Below are 20,154 nucleotides of genomic sequence, written 5' to 3'. Positions count from 1 at the left end.
TTTCTGATCATATAACCTCAGTCCTTTCTATAGTGTCTTATTCAGCTGCTGAGGTAGATCACCAACTCGAGTCTGCATTTTCTGCTCCTGATACTTTTTGCTTGTCAGTTACTAGGTGTGCATGTTACTTATGTCAACACATGGCCGCTATCGGTAGCACTCTTGATGTTTTCAAAAAGCACAGTACCAGCATCTTCCTTCATTCTCAGGTTGCCAGCTACCTTGTTTTGGAATCTAACAATATTATTGTGGTAGTGGTGACTGTGGTGGTCAGCACTCCATAGGATGTAGGAGCCCCAGTCATATACCAGGACACCATTGCAGTAGGTGCTGTACAAGAAGAAAACAGATTGTTTCTGCTCCAGAGACATAAGAATGGCAGTACTGGGTCAGACCAAAGGTCCATCCAGCCCAGTATCCTGTCTACTGACAGTGGCCAATGCCAGGTGCCCCAGAGAGAGTGAACCTAACAGGTAATGATCAAGTGATCTCTCTCCAACCATCCATCTCCACCCTCTGACAGAGGCTAGGGCACCATTCCTTACCCATCCTGGCTAATAGCCATTAATGGACTTAACCTATCCATGAATTTATCTAGTTCTCTTTTAAACCCTCTTATAGTCCTAGCCTTCACAACCTCCTCAGGCAAGGAGTTCCACAGGTTGACTGTGCGCTGAGTGAAGAACTTCCTTTTATTTATTTTAAACCTGCTGCCCATTAATTTCATTTGGTGGTCCCTAGTTCTTATATTATGGGAACAAGTAAATAACTTTTCCTTATTCACTTTCTCCACACCACTCATGATTTTCATAGAATATCAGGGTTGGAAGGGACCTCAGGAGGTCATCTAGTCCAACCCCCTGCTCAAAGCAGGACCAATCCCCAACTAAAGCATCCCAGCCAGGGCTTTGTCAAGCCTGACCTTAACTTCTAAGGACGGAGATTCCACCACCTCCCTAGGTAACGCATTCCAATGTTTCACCACCCTCCTAGTGAAAAAATTTTTCCTAATATCCAACCTAAACCTCCCCCACTGCAACTTGAGACCACTACACCTTGTTCTGTCATCTGCTACCACTGAGAACAGTCCAGATCCATCCTCTTTGGAACCCCCTTTCAGGTAGTTGAAAGCAGCTATCAAATCCCCCCTCATTCCTCTCTTCCACAGACTAGACAATCCCAGTTCCCTCAGCCTCTCCTCATAACTCGTGTGTTCCAGTCCCCTAATCATTTTTGTAGCCCTCTGCTGGACATTGCCAAGTTTTCCACATCCTTGTAGTATGGGGCCCAAAACTGGACACAGTACTCCAGATGAGGCCTCACCATTGTGGAATAGAGGGGAACGATCACATCCCTCAATCTGCTGGCAAAGTCCTAGCCTCTTTAATCTCTCCTCATATGGGACCAATTCCAAACCCTTAGTCATTTTAGTAGCCCTTTTCTGAACCCTTACTAATGCCAGCATATCTTTTTCTGAGATGAGGGGACCACATCTGTACGCAGTATTCAAGATTTGGGCATACCATGGATTTATATAAAGGCAATAAGATATTCTCAGTCTTATTCTCTATCCCTTTCTTAATGATTCCTAACATCCCGTTTTTTGTTTTTTTTTGACTGCTGCTGCACACTCTGTGGATGTCTTCAGAGGACTATCCACAATGACTCCAAGATCTTTCTCTTCATTAGTTGTAGCTAAATTAGCCCCCATCATATTGTATGTATAGTTGGGGTTATTTTTCCAATGTGCATTACTTTACATTTATCCACATTAAACTTCATTTGCTATTTTGTTGCCCAATCACTTAGTTTTGTGAGATCTTTTTGAAGTTCTTCACAGTCTGCTTTGGTCTTAACTATCTTGAGCAGTTTAGTATCATCTGCAAACTTTGCCACCTCACTGTTTACCCCTTTCTCCAGATCATTTATGAATAAGTTGAATAGGATTGGTCCTAGGACTGACCCTTGGGGAATACCACTAGTTACCCCTCTCCATTCTGAAAATTTACCATTTATTCCTACCCTTTGTTCCCTGTCTTTTATCCAGTTCTCAATCCATGAAAGGATCTTCCCTCTTATCCCATGACCACTTAATTTACGTAAGAGCCTTTGGTGAGGCACCTTGTCTGGAAATCCAAGTACACTATGTCCACTGGATCCCCCTTGTCCACGTGTGTGTTTGACCCCCCCCCCCAAAGAACTCTAATAGATTAGTAAGACGTGATTTCCCTTTACAGAAACCATGCTGAATTTTGCACAACAACTTATGTTCTATGTGTCTGACAATTTTTATTCTTGTTTCAACTAATTTTCCCAGTACTGACGTTAGACTTACCCATCTGTAATTGCCAGGATCAGATCTAGAGCCCTTCTTAAATATTGGCATTACATTCGCTATCTTCCAGTCATTGGGTACAGAAACTGATTTAAAGGACAGGTTACAAACCGTAGTTAATAGTTCCGCAATTTCACATTTGAGTTCTTTCAGAACTCTTGGGTGAATGCCATCTGATCCCGGTGACTTGTTACTGTTAAGTTTCTCAATTAATTCCAAAACCTCCTTTAGTGATACTTCAATCTGTGACAATTCCTCAGATTTGTCGCCTACAAAAGATGGCTCGGGTTTGGGAATCTCCCTAACATCCTCAGCCATGAAGTCTAAAGCAAAGAATTCATTTAGTTTCTCCGTGATGACTTTATCGTCTTCAAGTGTTCCTTTTGTATCTTGATCGTCCAGGGGGTCCCCACTGGTTGTTTAGCAGGCTTCCTGCTTCTGATGTACTTAAACATTTTGTTGTTACCTTTTGAGTTATTGGCTAGCTGTTCTTCAAACTCCTTTTTGGCTTTTCTTATTACATTTTTTACATTTAATTTGGCAAAGTTTATGCGCCTTTCTATTTACCTCAGTAGGATTTGACTTCCACTTTTTAAAAGATGCCTTTATCTCTCTCTGCTTCTTTTCTCTTGTTAAGCCATGGTGGCTCTTACTGTGTTTTAAATTTGGGGATATAGATTTAAGTTGAGCCTCTATTATGGTGTCTTTGCAAGCTGCATGGACACTTTTCAGGGATTTCACTCTAGTCACTGTACCTTTTTAATTTCTGTTTAACTAACCTCATTTTTACATAGTTCCCCTTTCTTAAATTTTAATGTCCCACCACAAGAATGTTAAATATTCTATTATGGTCACTATTTCCAAGCAGTCCTCTTATAGTTACCTCTTGGACCAGAACCTGCGCTTCACTCAGGACTAAATTGAGTTGCCTCTCCCCTTGTGGGTTCCTGTACCAGCTGCTCCAAGAAGCAGTCATTTCAAGTGTCGAGAAATTTTGTCTCTGCATTTCGTCCTGAGGTGACATCTACCCAGTCAATATGGGGATAATTGAAATCCCCCACTGTTATTGAGTTCTTTATTGTCTACATTTTCTTTCACATATAGTGCCACTTCCTCCCCGCCCCCAAACGAGACCTGTTCTGTCCTTTTGATATATTTTGTACCCCGGAATGATTGTGTCCCATTGATTGTCCTCACTCCACCAGGTTTCTGCTATGCCTATTATATCAATATTCTCCTTTAACACGAGTCACTCTAGTTCACCCATCCTATTATTTAGACTTCTAGCATTTGTGTACAAGTACTTTAAAAACTTGTCACTGTTTGTCTGCCCTTTTCTGATGTGTCAGGTTCTTTATGTGAATGTTTCTCGTCTGATCTGGCCGATACTTCATCCTCTTCCATCCTCTCCTCCTGACTAAAACCTAAAGAATCTCTATCAATAGACTCTCCTCTAAGAGAAGTGTCTGTCCGATCCATGTGCACCTCTGCAGCAATCGGCTTTTCCCCAGCTCTTAGTTTAAAAACTGCTCTGCAATCTTTTTAATGTTAAGTGCCAGCAGTCTGGATCCACTTTGGTTTAGGTGGAGCCCATCCTTCCTATATAAGCTCCCCCTATGCCAAAAGTTTCCCCAGTTCCTAATAAATCTAAACTCCTCCTCTCTACACTGTCATCTCATCCACGCATTGAGACTCTGAACCTCTGTCTGACTACCTGGCCATGCACATGGAACTGGAAGCATTTCTGAGAATGCCACCATAGAGGTCCTGGATTTGTCTCTTTCCTAGCAGCCTAAATTTGGCCTCCAGGATGTCTCTCCTACCCTTCCCGATTTCATTGGTACCTACATGTACCACGACCACTGGCTCCTCCCCAGCGCTATGCATAAGTCTATCTAGATGCCTAGGGAGATCTGCAACCTTCACACCAGGCAGGCAAGTCACTATACAGTTCTCCCGGTCATCATAAACCTAGCTATCTATGTTTCTAATAATGGAATCTCCCATTACTAACACCTGCCTTTTCCTGGAGAGGTAACTTCAGTGCAAGAGGATGCCACAACATCATCTGAAAGGAGGGTCCCAACTATAGGAAGGTTTCCCTCTGCTCTTGTTGACTGCTCTCCTTCTCAGGGCCTTTCATCCTCAGCAGCGGGATGTCTGACTGGAGGTGGGACATATCTACAGTGTCCCGGAAAACCTCATCAACATACCTCTCTGCCTCCCTTAGCTCCTCCAGTTCTGCCACCCTGGCTTCCATGGCCCGTACAGGGTCTCTGAGGGCCAGGAGCTCCTTGCACTGAGTGCACACGTACACCACCCACCCTCAGGGCAGGTAATTATACATGCTACGCTGAGAGCAATAAGTACAATAACCCCCACTCTGCTGCTGGGCTTCTGCCTGCATTCTCTCCTTCAGCTACCTAGGTTAATGATAGAGTTTTAAATCAAGAAGTTTTGATAGTTTAAAGGTTTTAAAGAATGGCAAGTGTACCTCGCCCCCTTTCCACTCCCCTTCCAAACTCCCTCTTGAAACTCCCTGTTAGCGGTCCCTGTTTGCAAAGCTCCCTGGTCGCTTGCTCACTGCTTTATAAAGCCCTGGTCTTCTTGATAGCCCTGCCCCCTGACTAAGGCTCAGCCAATGAACAGAGGCTTCTAGATTTCAAACCTTGTTTAGAAGCTCACAGTTTCTAACTGCTGGCCACAGCACACGGTCCTTCAAACAGACAGACAAACACAAGCTCCGCATACAGTAAGTAACCCCCAAACACACTACAGACAACCACTTACCCCAAGGGTCTCATATTTGCTTCTCCTTCACCTGGAGAACTCCCTGATAGCGGTCCCTGTTTGCCAGACAATAGAGGGATACAGACAGATGTGACTATGAGGAAACAATGTGACTACTATGTTAGTCAAGATGATAGTAATATCAGTGTACCAGTAACCTATTACTTTTTTTGTAGGCATCACAGCAAAGGAGAGTTTTAAGGAGAGACTTGGAGGATAATGTTTGTATGAATATTTAATGAGTAGGTGATGGAGGCCAGTGTCATTATCCAATCATAGTTGACACTGGCATCCATGACCCACTTTTTACATCTTTATACAAACACCTTCTCCAGTGCTTTCTCCCATATTGCCCTTTATGCTCAGGAAGAGCTCCTTATAAACATCCACAAAGTTTACAGTTCTGGAGCAGAGTGGTAGATCTGTGAGTAGTCAGCATATACATAGTTTTGTTTGCAGGTGAATTACCCAGACATAAGATGTAAAGGCAAAACAGAAGGGTATGAAGGACAGAGCCTTTTGGTACCATCACAAAGTCTGAGAGGGAAAGAGGAGAAATTGTCTGACTTCTCATGTTTAAAATTCTTTAAACAAAATCCAAGAATTTCAAGTAATTTTAACTAAAGTTTTGTTTCACAACCTTGAAACATTAAATTTTTCAGACATTTGCAACCAAAACAATTCAATGAAATAAACATGAATTTACAAAATGCATTAGTGTTGCAGAACTTGCATTTTCTAGAATTGGTTAAATTTCCCTGAGATCTTAGAGATAAAAGGGTGTTCAGCTGTGGGATGTTAGCTTGAGGCAAATAGAGCAAAGGGTGGATATTTTTAAGATGCAAAACTAAAGCATGTTTATGTTGTGAAGGAAGCCAGGGGAGATTGAGGTTAAGGAAAAGAGTAAAAGAAGGGATGAGACTCGCTGCAAGGGACATTAGGGGATGGGATATAATCTCTGGGGCAAGTGAAAGGGCTAGAGAGCAGCCAAGAAACTTCTGAGTCTGACAGGAAAGAAAGAGGAGACAATTGCAGAAGTGGAAGGGAAAGCGAGGAGATGGGGACAGTCAGGTCTTTATTTTCAATTTTGTTTCGAAAGAAATTGAGTTTTATGCAGAAAGAAGTAGAGCCAGGAGGAAGGTTTGAGGAATGAATCAAAGGCGGCAAAAAGTGGCTGGGATTGTGGGCATAGAATTCAATTACTTTAAAATAGTAAAGTTTAGTAAGAGAGATGGCAGAACCATAGGAGAAGAGAATGAACATGTAGTGGAGAATTCAATCTGGGTGTGTGTTAGGTCAGGTTTCAGAGTAGCAGCCATGTTAGTCTGTATCCGCAAAAAGAAAAGGAGTACTTGTGGCACCTTAGAGACTAACAAATTTATTTGAGCATAAGCTTTCATGAGCTACAGCTCATCGGATGAAGTGAGCTGAGTGAGCTCAGCTCACTTCATCCGATGAGCTGTAGCTCATGAAAGCTTATGCTCAAATAAATTTGTTAGTCTCTAAGGTGCCACAAGTACTCCTTTCCTTGTAGAGTTAGGTCAGGGATGCAATGCAAAAGGAGAGGAGAAAGCAGATTTGAAGTTGAACCAGAGCTGGGGATTCGCAGGGTAGATCCTGCGATGGGAGGGTGCAAAAGAGTTAAGAATGCAGGAGAGTGAAGCATAGAGAGAATAAACCATATTAATGGAAGAGAGAAGGCTGAGTATAGACACAATGTCAGTAATGGTGATGGACTGCAAGTCATGGAAGGAACAAGTTAGAGGGTATGTGGGGTAGAAATAGATGGGTAGGGCTGAATGAGATCAGGTAATGGTCAGATGAGGCTTGGTCACTGAGGGATTAGAGAGAGCAGTACTTGAAGACCAAATCAAGGCTTTTGGTGGGTGGGAGAACTGCACCAGGGCTGCAAGTCAACTGAAGAGATGAGAGCAATAAAATGTGCAGCTAGTGGGTTGGATAGTTATGGGCATGGAGTTGAACTCACTAAGGAGGTTGGGCAGTAAGAGGGAGAGAGAGTCAGAAGTCTAAATTGGTAGAAGGCTGATAGGAAGGAGTTGGATGGTGTAAGACAGCAACATGGAGGGGGAGAGGAGAGAGGAATCGGATGCAGTGCTGCTTAAAAGGCAGAGTGAAAAGTGAGAGGCAGGTGCAATTACGAGTATCAGGAACTGGAGAGAAGCCTAACATGTCCACTATAGTCTGATCAAGAAAAGAGTCGGGGTGAAAGTAACTTAAAGGATTTACCAGTATGCCGCCGGAGTCACGAGTGGGGGCGTGGCCTCAACCGGAAGAGGCGATTTAAAGGCCCCGGGGCTCTGTCTGGGAGCCCTGGGGCCTTTAAATCACCCCGCTGCAGAGGTGGCTGGGAGCCCCAGGGCTCAGGGTTCAATTAAAGGGCCCGGGGCTCTGGCTGCTGCAGAATTCCGGGCATTTTAAATCCCTGCTGGAGCCCAGCTGCCAGAGCTCCGGGGCTCTGGCAGCTGGGCTCAGGCGGGGATTTAAAGGGCCCGGTGCTCCGGCCACTGTGGGGAGCCCCCGCCTGAGCCCTGCTGCCGGAGCTCTGGTGGTGCTTTAAAGGGTTCAGGGCTCCCCACTGTGGCAGGAGCACTGGGCCCTTTAAATCACTGCCGGGGAAGCCGGTCCAGTCCAGCATGGCACGGCATACTGGCTCTTGCCAGTATGCTGGACCAGACTGTCTTACTTTCACCTCTGAAAAGAGGAAAGGCTTCCCTAAGAGAGGGCAGCTGCAAAGGCAGTCAGGTGAATGCTCTGATACTTCCGAGTTTGGTTAATTGTTTTGGGCAATAAAAAAAATATACGAACGTGACCCAAAATTGTCAACCATTTTGGTGCTCTCCCATGCATTTTTCTGTTGAAATGACTATTTGAAAAAAATTTCACTCACTTTTACTTCTGACCTTATGCTGTATGGTGTTAAGACACTGTCCTTTTGTGCAGAATCTCAACAGTCCACTATGTTGGATGGTCAATAGAAAAAGCATGGGTACATCTACTGAATTATACTCAAGCTACTAACTGTTATGTCACTGTTTCTCATTTGCGTTTCAGATTTTGTTTTGTAAATGTAATACTGGGCCTTCTACCTCAAATTACCATTCTGCAGCCCCTTGCTTTTGTTCATAGGTGCTCCTTGAAAACCTAACTGCTTTAAGAAGCTTCTTACCTTGTCTTTTTTCAGATTAAAGGAGTACTTCTGCAACTTTTTTTCTGAAGTAAATAGTAGTTTACTTTGTTCCATGTCTTCTGTAATATGCCTTTCAATTGCTTAGTCTTTCAGCTCTGTTGAATTTTATACATAAAGTGCTTGCAACCAAAACCAATTTCCAGCATTTCTTCTGTTCAGTCTTAACATAATTCTTTTGAGTTTCAGTCAGTGCTCTGGAGGCATATGTCACTGGTCAATTATCTTGCAGAAGGGGAGCCCACAACGAACGTGAGCTTGTATCTGCTGGGATCATAGGCTCTTTGTGTATCTCAGAAACTTTCAGTACATGTGCTTGTGTGACAACTTTAATTTCCTTTGCCAAAAGGTCTTTCTCTTGCAAGAATCATCCAGTGCTTTTTTGTGTTGTCTTCATTCAAAATACTGCTTAGATCTTGTTTTACTAATTCAAGGAGAATTTGCCAATAATAACATACCTATGAATCTTGTAGTACTACACCTTCATTTTTCTTGGATCTAGTCAGACTTTTGTCACTAATTACGTGTATTACATAACTAATCTATTTGGCCTGATCTTGCATTTTGGTGTTCAAAATAAAGTTTTCTTCCTTGGCATCCAGACCATTTATTCAGAACTCATTGTGGTTCTTACAACAGTAGACAATTACTTTTACCTCCATAGATTCTTAGTGACCATTTTTGTTTGGCTAGGCTTCTTGATATTCCTGAATAACTTTGTTTACCTGTTTGCACTTCCTTTCCTGTTCCCATTGGAATATATTATAGGTCTCCTAATGTCTCAAGGCTCACTTCATAAAACAAGGTGGAGGATTTCACCTTCTCTGGGTTTCCTGAAATGGCACTTCCATTGTTGCTGGAAGCATTGTAACCTTCTGTCCTGTACTTAGGCTTCTTTCCAGACTGAGGGATTCAGGGTCCATTTCCATTCGTTTGGTCCATTTCCTCAGTTAAATGAGGTACAATAGATAGTTGACCCTACCTTTTTCACCAGTTGGATCAAAAAGTTAAAACCCTGCTTAGATCACAGATGAAAAGAACTCTTCTCATTGCTAGGTTTGTGATATGAACTACATAGTTGACCTCTGCAGTAGGTGCCTAGGACTGAAACTTTTTTGGCTGAAGGTCAGGAATTGCTATAGATAAATAGGCAGATGTTTGTCCTCCACTAGCTCTGTTTAATGTAGTTTAACCATGGCCCTTTCTGCCCCATGGCTTATACTAGTTCCATGCCACTGGTTTAGATTCAGCGTTGGAAAACCTAGAGCAGCAGAGTTGCAGCCTCTGCAGTAATTAATACTGTGCCACTAATTCTGCTCAGAGGAAGCCCAATCAACCCAAAAGTAGACTGAAAATGTAGAGACTAATTTCTTAAGCATGAGACCATGATGACAGCTGCAATTTCTGTGGCTGCTTTTGATACTGAGATTTTTTTTTTTAAGGCCTCTCTAAATACAGATAATGTTAGTTTTTTCCCAACTAAAAGCACAGAAGTGACTCAATTTGCAGTTTTCAGAATAACAGCCGTGTTAGTCTGTATCCACAAAAAGAAAAGGAGGACTTGTGGCATCTTAGAGACTAACCAATTTATTTGAGCATAAGCTTTCCTGAGCTACAGCTCACTTCATCGGATGCATCCGATGAAGTGAGCTGTAGCTATTTGTTAGTCGCTAAGGTGCCACAAGTATTCCTTTTCAAATTGCAGTGACATTGTGCTTGTGAACACTGGTTCCTGTAGAAGCTGGCATATGTAAAACGTTTCAGTATTTAGCTTAAGAATGGTTTCAGAATGTAAAATAGTAAACTGTTAACTGGTAAGCATTAGTCTTACTGGTTAATCCAGCTTAACCATTAACTCCCAGCCTTTGGCGGGGCAGAGCAGCTGCACTGGCCTGCTGACCCAAGTCTGCCAGAGAAGCCCCAGCCCCGTGGGCTGTGCCAGCCGTCCAGAGAAGCATCCCTGGGCTCCACCGGCCGGAGCAGTCCCAGCCCCTCTGTTTAATTGGTGAACTTTTAAAATATTTACATCCCTAATTTAGCTAACATTTTTCAACTTTTATTAGTATTTACATGACTGTCCAGGAGCTGTAATGGGGCCAGGACCCTATTTTCTTTTGGGGGTAAGTGCTCAGATAACATGCTGATATGTAACCTTCTAAAAACCAATTCAGAGTTATACTCTGATGCATAAATACATAGTAAAAAAAAAAATGGTCCCTGCTCTGAATAGCTGACAGTTAATGTGCAGGTTTCAAAAGTTATGGATATGTGCAATTTAAGGACATCTAAATAAATAAGCATTAAATCTCCTACCAATTTTGGTGAAATGTTTTTGGCAGCGTTTCTTTAAGCCTTAAAGGTAAACTTTAAAGCAAAAAGGCTTCCCATTACTGTTTCTTTGATGTAGAACGATAACTGAAAAAAGGCTTCAAGATTTTCTTGATTTTTTTTCTTTACACCTCAAATAACCTTATTTAGATTATTGAAGTGTCACAGCATGCTGAGTGCTTTCCAAATGCAGATAACAGTTCTGAAGATCTTATTACCTACTTCAGAAACCAGTGAACAGAGGATTGTGAGGACTTAATATTCTTTATTTCAAATGCAAACAACTAGACATTCACGTTTAAGTCAATCTCTTACGTTGTAGAGAGGAGTAAAGAAACACTGAAACTTTTTTCTTCACAGTGCATCTTTAAAACAGTGGCCTTTTTCATACTGTTAGCTAAGTATGTAGGTGTAGTAAAGGGGGATGTACTGACTGGGGTGAGAGTCAAGTATTCCTGGACCATGGATTGACTTTTTTAAATCATTTCTCTAAAACTAGTGGTAAGAAACACATATTGGTCCTGAAAGTATTATACTATGCCATTAAAGCTTGATAAGGTTGGTAGCTCTAACCTTAAAATTCTTTATTGCCCTTCACATTTTTATTCAGACTTGACTTTAGCAAATGAGTCTCAAATTGTTAGTCAATCTTGCTAACGCTGAGCTTCCTACTCGCTATCGGATGGTTTAAAGCGGGGTTCAAAATTTACCAGACAAATAGTGATTCCAAGTAGCTATAAAAGATATGGATGGTTGGAGCTCCAACAGCCAATACCAGGACCCTGCTCTAGAGAGGAGAAGTTGTGCATCTCTGCAGTCAGTTAGTGGAAGGGGGACAGTGCTGAGATTTTTACCAGGATGCATACCTGCTAAAGTGGAACATCTGAAAATGTGAAGAATGTATGAAAATAATGCCATGCCTTTATTGATCTTATTGAATATGCTTCATTTTGTTTGTATCTTTTTAAGAACATTTTTCCGCTGCTAGTGCTAGCTCTTACTACGTGATACAAGTATCTGATCTGTTCAATAAACTAGATTTTTTTGGTCCCGCTGAGCAGAACTTCTGATCTACAGAAAGCTATCAATTTTGGAAGAGAACCTCTGAATACTTGGTGTACAGTACCTCTGGCATCGAGCTATGGAACTGCCTTCAAAAGCCATGTTTGGGAGGTGCATGAGCACTCCCTCAGCGGTGATGTTCTATATTAGTGCACCTATCAGTTACTGTTCCGCCGTTGCAGAGTGATTTGGTCCTAGAGATTTGTTCCTGTGTTCCTAGAGTCTTTTCTAGCTTTATTTGTGGATGGAAAGAATATTAAGGGTTTGCACTTAACCATCCTGCAGCAACTCCATGTCTCGATTTCAGTAAATGCAGTCTCTAACCCCAAAACCTATGTACATGTACCTGCCTTGGAAGAGGTTTGTTCTGCCATTTAAAAAAAACAAAGTGCAAAGCGGGTGTCCTGCCCATAACTGTAGCATGTTAACTGTTAGGGCATGGACTACTGGGAAGATAACTGAATGTAAGGCAGGGATGATTATCCCGTTGTATAGGGGGAAAGGCCCACACACAGAGGGTAGTGTGTGTGTGTGTGTGTGTGTGTGTGTGTATATATATAGACCAATAACTCTCTGCTCCCTGTTCCAGAAAAGTCACCACATATGTCCTATTCACCATGTTCCAGCCTCTCCTGTGAAACATTGTCACCAGAGCAATTGGGATTGGCTACTAGGTTTATCTAAGATCCATTGTGAAGTCGACTAACCTTTGACAGCAGCATACGTAGACATAAAGACAGCCTTTGATTATGTCAATAGAGCTGCCTTGTGGAAGACACCACAAGTCATTGGTGTTTCCAACATTCTCCAGAGAACTTGATTCAAGTTCTACTTAATGATTCTGGCACGGGTGTGTCGTGGGACCCATAGTTCTGACTGGTTTTACACTAGATCCAGGATGAAGCAGGGATGTGTCCTGGCCCCAGCCCTATGCTGTTGGAAAATGAATTGTGTCCTTGAGCATGATCTGCAAATATTGGTATAACTGTCAAGTCAACTTGCAGATGATGATTTGTATCTGGACCAAAGAGGACTATTTCAAAGATGCGCTAGAGAGCTTCCAGGTTGAGGCGGATGTTCTTGGGCAAAACCAAAAATCCATGGTGTTGGCACAAAAGTTGTGATACGAGATATCTGTGCTTCTGGACAAATTGTGGAAGTAATAGGTGACTTTATCTAGGCAGTAAACTGTCATCATCAAATGTGTTCAGCTGGCCAGATATCCAAAGTAGAATTGGTTTAGTAGCCTCATCCATGAAGGACCTGCATGAAGTCTTGTCATAAATATAAAGGGAAGGGTAACAACTTTCCTGTATACAGTACTATAAAATCCCTCCTGGCCAGAGGCACAAAATCCTTTTACCTGTAAATGGTTAAGAAGCTCATGTAACCTGGCTGGCACCTGACCAAAAGGAACAATAAGGGGACAAGATACTTTCAAATGGGGGGGGTGGAGAGAAGGTTTTGGTCTGTCTGTGTGTGCTTGCCCGACACAGATCAAGGAAGCAAGCAATCCAACTCCATTAGAATTAGTAAGTACTAGTAAGGGAATGAATTAGCTTATTTTTGTTTTGGTTTGTGATTTTCTCTGTGCAGAGAGGAAGGTGTATTCCTGGTTTTCTTTTTGTAACTTTAAAGTTTGGCCCAGAGGAAAATCCTGTTTTTGAATCTGATTGTCCTGTAAGATTATCTTCTATTCTGATTTTAGAGGTGCTTCTTTTACCTTTTTTTCTTTATAATAAAGTTCTGTTTCTTTTAGAATCTTTTTTTTTTAAGTGTCCTGAAAAAACCCGAAGGTTGGTCTGTGTTCATCTTGTTTATTTTCAAGTCTTCCCAGGAAAGGGGGTGTGGGGTCTTGGGGGGATATTAGGGAGGAGTAGGAACCTAAGCTGGTAGAAATAAGCTTAAGGGGTCTTTCATGCAGGTCCCCACACCTGTACCCTAGAGTTCAGAGTGGGGAGGGAACCCTCACAAGTCTAGAACCAAAAGAAGATGAAAATTATATTCAAAAGTACATATTTATCAAACCTGAATACTTCGGTTCCTTTCCATTTAGAAGTAGAAGTGAGGGCCCACAGAGACAAGACTCATGCCTTGTGCCAGAGCCATATAAGGGGGTGGAACAGAACAAAGGGGGTAATTTACTTTGTTCTGTCTGTTAGTACTTGGAACCATTTAAATCCTACTTTTTGTATTTAATAAAATCACTTTTGCTTATTAATAAACCCAGAGTAAATGATTAATACCTGGGGAGGAAACAGCTGTGCATCTCTCTATCAGTGTTATAAAGGACAGACAGTTTACAAATTTACCCTGTATAAGAGCTTTATCCAGAATAAAATGGATTTATTTGGGGTTTGGATCCCACTGGGAGCTGGGTTTCTGGGTGCAGGAGACAGGAACACTTCTTAAGCTGTTTTCAGTTAAGCCTGCAGCTTTTAGGGGATGTTGTCCAGACCTGGAACTGTTCGCAGTGGGCAAGCATGTCTGGCTCAAACCAGGAAGGTCGCTGAATTCTCAAGCTGCTCGGGAAAACGGGCTTAGAGGTAGTCCGAGCATATCAAGTGGCATTTCCCAAGGGGATTTCTGTGATCCAACCCATCACGCTCCTAACTCCAGATATAGAAATAATACATGCAAACAAGTAGGATGAACACACTTAGTGGATTACAAGATTTCTAATGACACCATACAAGGGGTATTTAGCATAAAGCATATTCCAGCTGTGTCATATTCATAAGCATATTTCCATAAAGCGCATAGAGTGCAACATCAAACTATGAACCACCACAGTTTAAGTATATTGTTGATCTTATTAGCCTTTTGGCCACAGTGTCTCATTAGAAGTTGGTGTTCAACCAGTTATTCTCCATGACCCCCAAATGTCAGTCACTGCTTCCCAGGATAGTCCCCCATCTAGTAAGTGTGGCCTACATTCTTAGTACTTGGGTATATATGTTTACATTTAGCTGAATTAAAATGCATATTGTTTGTGCCCAGTATATGAGGCAATTCAGATTGCTTTGACAGTGGTCTGTTCTCTTTATTTACTGCTCCCCCAATTTTTGTGCTCTTCAAACTTTCAGTAATTTTTGTTTTCTTCTAGGTCATTTATAAAAATGTTCAATAGCATAGGACCCAGAACCAACCCCTTATGGGACTTGTTTAGAAATATATGCGTTTTATAGTTACGTTCTGTGACCTATCCATTAGCCAATTTTAATTGCTATGTGCTATGTTAACTTTAGGTAATTCTAGTCTTTAATCAAAATGTTGTATGGTACTAAGTCAGACATCTGAAAGATGAATTTAGGACTGTCATCTAGTCCTCCTTTCATTCCAGGAACAACACAGAGCACCTCCAGTGCCATAAGGGATGAAGTCTCTCATGCAGACCAGTGAACTCAGATCTTTCTCCTTTGCCTGAACCACCAGCTTCTTGGCAAGATCTCATGCAAGAAACTCTCCAGTTATTGATGTGACGTTATTACGAGCTTTTAAAGGACCTCTTAGAAGCTTATGTCTACACTGACTTAATCTACAGACTCATAAGGCATACTTCAGCACTGGCACCATGCCAGCATTGGCATCCTCAACCAGCCCATGTCTCAGCCTATGCTACCAGGGACACTGGTTCTCCTGTCACCTCTTCCTAACCATCATACAGAGCAGCCTGACAAGGATGACTGGAAAGATAAACACCCTGGAAGACTCATAAGTCTCCCTGGAGAACATCATCATCTGTCTCACCAGAGGACCAGATTGGGTCATCTTCAGTGTGTGATGAGTACACCGTTTGAAGAGCTAGAGAGGATAACAGACCCTAGCTGTTGATAAGGTTGGAAGATTCCAGGGCAGGGACCACTGTTTTCATATCCTGTAGTCCCATCCAAAGTAGGAGCTAGCTCTCCCTCTTGGTTCTGTTTTCTTCAACCTGCTAGGGACAGCCTGTCCCTAAATGTACAGACAGGATGAACCCACTAGCAGCTAAGGGCCTCTAGTTTTTAACGCAGCATCCTGTAGCCAAAATTTTAGGTGTCTTCTCACAAGAGAGTGAGAGGGATTAGTCACCATATGCTGCCCCTCCCCCTCCTTGAACAGGGAGAAATGGAAGTTGGACATAATTGGAAGAAGAGCATATTCATTTGACTTTCTTGGCATCAGGATACCCAATGACATGAGTCTAATATCCTACTGCAGTCATGCCTTTTGGGATGCCATCGCATGCCATAGATTCCCTTCCAGAGAAGTAAAAGGAAGCGGCAAATACCCTAGTGATGAGGGTCATATCCAGGCCAAGCATTTGCTAAGAGCTGCCTGTGATTCTTCTGACTCAATGACCTAAATTATGGCCATGGAGGATGAGGGCTTACCAAGATATTTTTAGTTAGGCTTTTCTGACTTTACATCAGAACCACAGGGCAAGATTGAAGATCTTCCCTTTGAGAGCATTAGCCTCTTCAGTGAGAGAGCACTAAAGGCATCAAGGCCTGGATCTTTGGATCTGACACAGATCACATCCACATATCCCTCTGCTTCTGACATCCGAGGCAAACGTTCTTGATACCAGGACTTTCAACCTCAGAAGTGATAGCAGCCTCTTAAGTCTGCTGCTGGAAAAAGACCCCAATAACATAGGGGCAAGATTCCTTGATGCTACACATCAGTCCTCTACATCTGCCTTTTATCAGGGTCTTTTTGGGTGTCATGCCCTGTAAAGGTTCCTTCCCCACTCTGAACTCTAGGGTACAGATATGGGGACCTGCATGAAAGACCCCCTAAGCTTATTCTTATCAGCTTAGGTTAAAAACTTCCCCAGGGTACAAACTTTGCCTTGTCCTAGAACCCTATGCTGCTGCCACCACCAAGCGTGTTAAAGAACAGGGAAAGAGCCCACTTGGAGACATCTTCCCTCAACATATCCCCCCAAGCCCTACACCCCCTTTCCGGGGAAGTCTTGATAAAAATCCTCACCAATTTGTACAGGTGAACACAGACCCAAACCCTTGGATCTTAAGAACAATGAAAAAGCAATCCGATTCTTAAAAGAAGGATTTTAATTTAAGAAAAAGTGTAAAAAAAAATCACCTCTGTAAAATCAGGATGGTAAATACCTCAGGGTGATCAGATTCAAAACATAGAGAATCCCTCTAGGCAAAACCTTAAGTTACAAAAAGACACAAAAACAGAAATATACATTCCATTCAGCACAGCTTATTTTACTAGCCATTTAACAAAAGGAAATCTAAGGCATTTCTAGCTAGATTACTTACTAACTTACCAGAGTTTCTGAGATGGCGTTCCTGATCTGTTCCCAGCAAAAGCATCTCACAGACAGACAGACCCTTTGTCCCCCCACCCCCCTACAGCTTTGAAAGTATCTTGTCTCCTCATTGGTCATTTTGGTCAGGTGACAGCGAGGTTATCTTAGCTTCTTAACCCTTTACAAGTGAAAGGGTTTTGCGTCTGGTCAGGAGGGATTTTATAGCACTGTATACAGAAAGGTGGTTACCCTTCCCTTTATTTTTATGACATGCCCTTACTTGTCCTGGGGTGGAATTGTACAATTCTTCCACTATTAGACTGGGATCTGATTACAATGCTCTGTCTATTGCTTATCACTGTGCAGATCTGACAGGAACCTGTGTCCAGTGATCTGCAATGACAAACAACCTTTTTGCAACAAGTATGTCTACTAGCAAATAGTACAAAGCGTCAAAGAAAATAGTGTGCATAAGTGTGCATTTAATCTTACACTTCACTACAAGCAAATATAGATGGGCTTCCCTCATGAGCTACTGGAATAGAACATACACAACTTAGATTCTTTTGGTAAGCCCTGGAGCTCTAAGGACCCAGCCTGGTCTCCATTTTACTTCCAGAATGCACCTCCCAGTCAGTTTTTCCCTCTCTCAAGGACTCGCTCTTTTCAAAGCCCCTCCCTTCTGGTGTGCCTGAGCCCAACTACCACTTTCCTTTATTACAAAGCCTAACTGTGAAGTCTTTCCTTTGCCTCCCCCCACCCACCTACTTGACTAGCCAGGCCATCTGAGAGCAACCCGGTGAAGGTTGCTCTGTGACTTTTCACAAGTTTTATGCCTGGGGGGAATGTGGTGAAACTTTCTGCTTCCTCTGACATTGTTTATATCATCTCAAAAATCTGTACATAAAATAAATCTTGGAGTACAGATCTATAATCACGACTGAGCATCCCCCAGAATTGCCACAATGGCTTTTAGAACTTTTTGGTCAGCTCCCAAAATCACACTTCATTGTCTGTGTCCCAAAAATATCTGGGCTTATTCTGGTTATGAGCAAATTCTTTCTGGTTTAACCATATAGTGTAAAACTGAAATAATTAACTACAAGTAATCTCAGGTTGTATTTTCCTTGACCCCTACAAAAGAATACAATTTATTAAAGATTAACTTGCGAAAGGGTGCCTTTTATTTACTTTTCTCAGAATTATCTTCCTTTTTTGTGCCCATTTTTGCAGTAAACCTATTCCAGGTTGCACAGTAAACAGTTGCACTCTAGCACAATCAGTGTAATATTAGTGTTTAGATGGTTGATGGTTGGGGTGGAGAATTATTTGCTGCATTTTTTTTGTTTAAAAAAAGTCATTGATAGCTCAAAACTTTCCACACTCTTTTGTCAGGTTTATTTTTTTTAGGTGAGGAGGTGGTCTCTGTTCAGCATTGCTGCCAATGCACAGCATGTGTTGGTCATAATAATGAAGGTTGGAATCACACTATACTTGAATTTCTTATCAGGCCTCGTGGTGTCAGAAAACTGAAGTTCTCGGACCATGGGATCAGCATAAATGATATAGCATGAGACTTTCGAACTGCAAGAATAAAGTGGAAACAGATGGTCTTTTTAGAAAAACTAGTTTATTTCGAACATGTTGAGTGACTATATTTGTGAAAATTAGTGAATTGGATGTTCAAATTGGACCAAAATGTATTATGAAGATAAGTATTTTAGCTTAACAAGCACTTTCTACAGCAGTATAAAGTGGAAATTAATGCCATCCGACACTGAATGGATAACTGAAATGCTTAAATCCCACTCTCAACTGTGCACTTGGCTACTACTGCTGCTGCATCTGATAACATGCTCTCCACTATTTTCTATGTATGAAGAACCCAGAGGTGTACACTAAATAAACTACCTGTTTAAAATAGTTATCTTAACTGAAGAGAGCACTCTTATACTACGTATAACTTGCAGGAAGAATATTTGCAACATTGGAAACTGATTTATACAAAAGCATAGCTAGTATGAAGGGATATAAACTAAAATGAAAAATTGCTCTGGAAGAAAATCATTCTATATGTGTGTGTGTATATTCAGCTTGATGTAGGAGATTTTTTCTTCAGGAGTAGATTGATTTCCCATTAAAATATTTTAATTTGTAATAATTATTAAAAAATTTAAAGAAGTGTTAAATTTTTTTCTTGTTATAGTGCCTTCATTCCATTGGATGTTCCTCAGAAGAGAAATTCCACTGAGTGGGAGAAAGTGAAATACCTGTTTGAGGAACTTGGAAGTAGTCGTAAGTTCTTTCAGGAATTTTGTGTTTTAACTTGACGTTAAACAGTTAATTATATTTTTTGCCTTAATAGTGCGAAGTGGCATCTGAATAAGAAAAATAGCATGTGCTTTCTCATAAGGAATAGAATTTGTTTGAATTCAGTTATTAATTGACAGGTAAAATGTTTTTAACATAGGAATTGCCATACTGGATCAGACCTGTGGTCCAGGTAGTCCAGTATTGTCTCCATCAGTAACCAGCACCAGATGCCTGAGAGGAAGCTGCAAAAAACTGCTCCCATAATGGTGTTATCCTAATCCTTAATAGTTAGAGACTAGCTTAAACCCTGACTCAAGAAACTTTTTACCCTTTCCAAAAACTTTGTCATTAACGGTTATATCTCTAGACATCCTTGTTACCCATGTAAAAGTCCAATCTTTTCTTTGCATCTTACTAAGAGAAAACTATAAGTGTTTAAGATCTTAAGTCATACAGCGAATGTATATAGTCTTAACATCACACAGAATTATAACCAAATATTTGAAAAACCTTGCTCTATTGGGGTATGAGATTGGAGTTCTTTGTATCTTTTGCACTAGACATCACACGTTTTGCAAAATAGGGAGGTGATATTCCTTTCAGTGCTCTAGGTATGTGATGTCAGCTTTGCACATCAAATTTGCTGGATGGGAACCAGTTCTATTAGCTTAGCTTACCTCAAATTTGAGTGTAGAAGGCTCCACTGGAGAAGAGTCAAGGGATGTTGAGGAGGAGGAACAGGGGTTTGTACAAGGAGTGGGAGAGACTGTTGACTTTGGACAGTCTTCCCTTACTTTTTAGGAGTTTAGTAATTGTGATGGATGCCCTAAGACCAGTGAAGTTCAGTACAACTAGTAA

General features: G+C 41.6%; 1 protein-coding gene across 1 annotated transcript in view; it reads left to right on the top strand.

Moving 5' to 3' along the window:
• The window catches only part of LMBRD1 (LMBR1 domain containing 1), a 236,733-nt gene that overhangs the window by 49,052 nt on the left and 167,527 nt on the right, over positions 1 to 20,154 (top strand). The window contains exon 6 of the mRNA XM_073336361.2: positions 19,190 to 19,278. Within this exon, the coding sequence (XP_073192462.1) occupies positions 19,190 to 19,278 (89 nt within the window). The remainder of the gene's footprint in view (positions 1 to 19,189; positions 19,279 to 20,154) is intronic.

The sequence above is a fragment of the Lepidochelys kempii genome, chromosome 3, assembly GCF_965140285.1.
Source record: "Lepidochelys kempii isolate rLepKem1 chromosome 3, rLepKem1.hap1, whole genome shotgun sequence".
Taxonomy (NCBI): domain Eukaryota; kingdom Metazoa; phylum Chordata; order Testudines; family Cheloniidae; genus Lepidochelys; species Lepidochelys kempii.
This window is presented reverse-complemented; position numbering and strand designations above follow the sequence as displayed.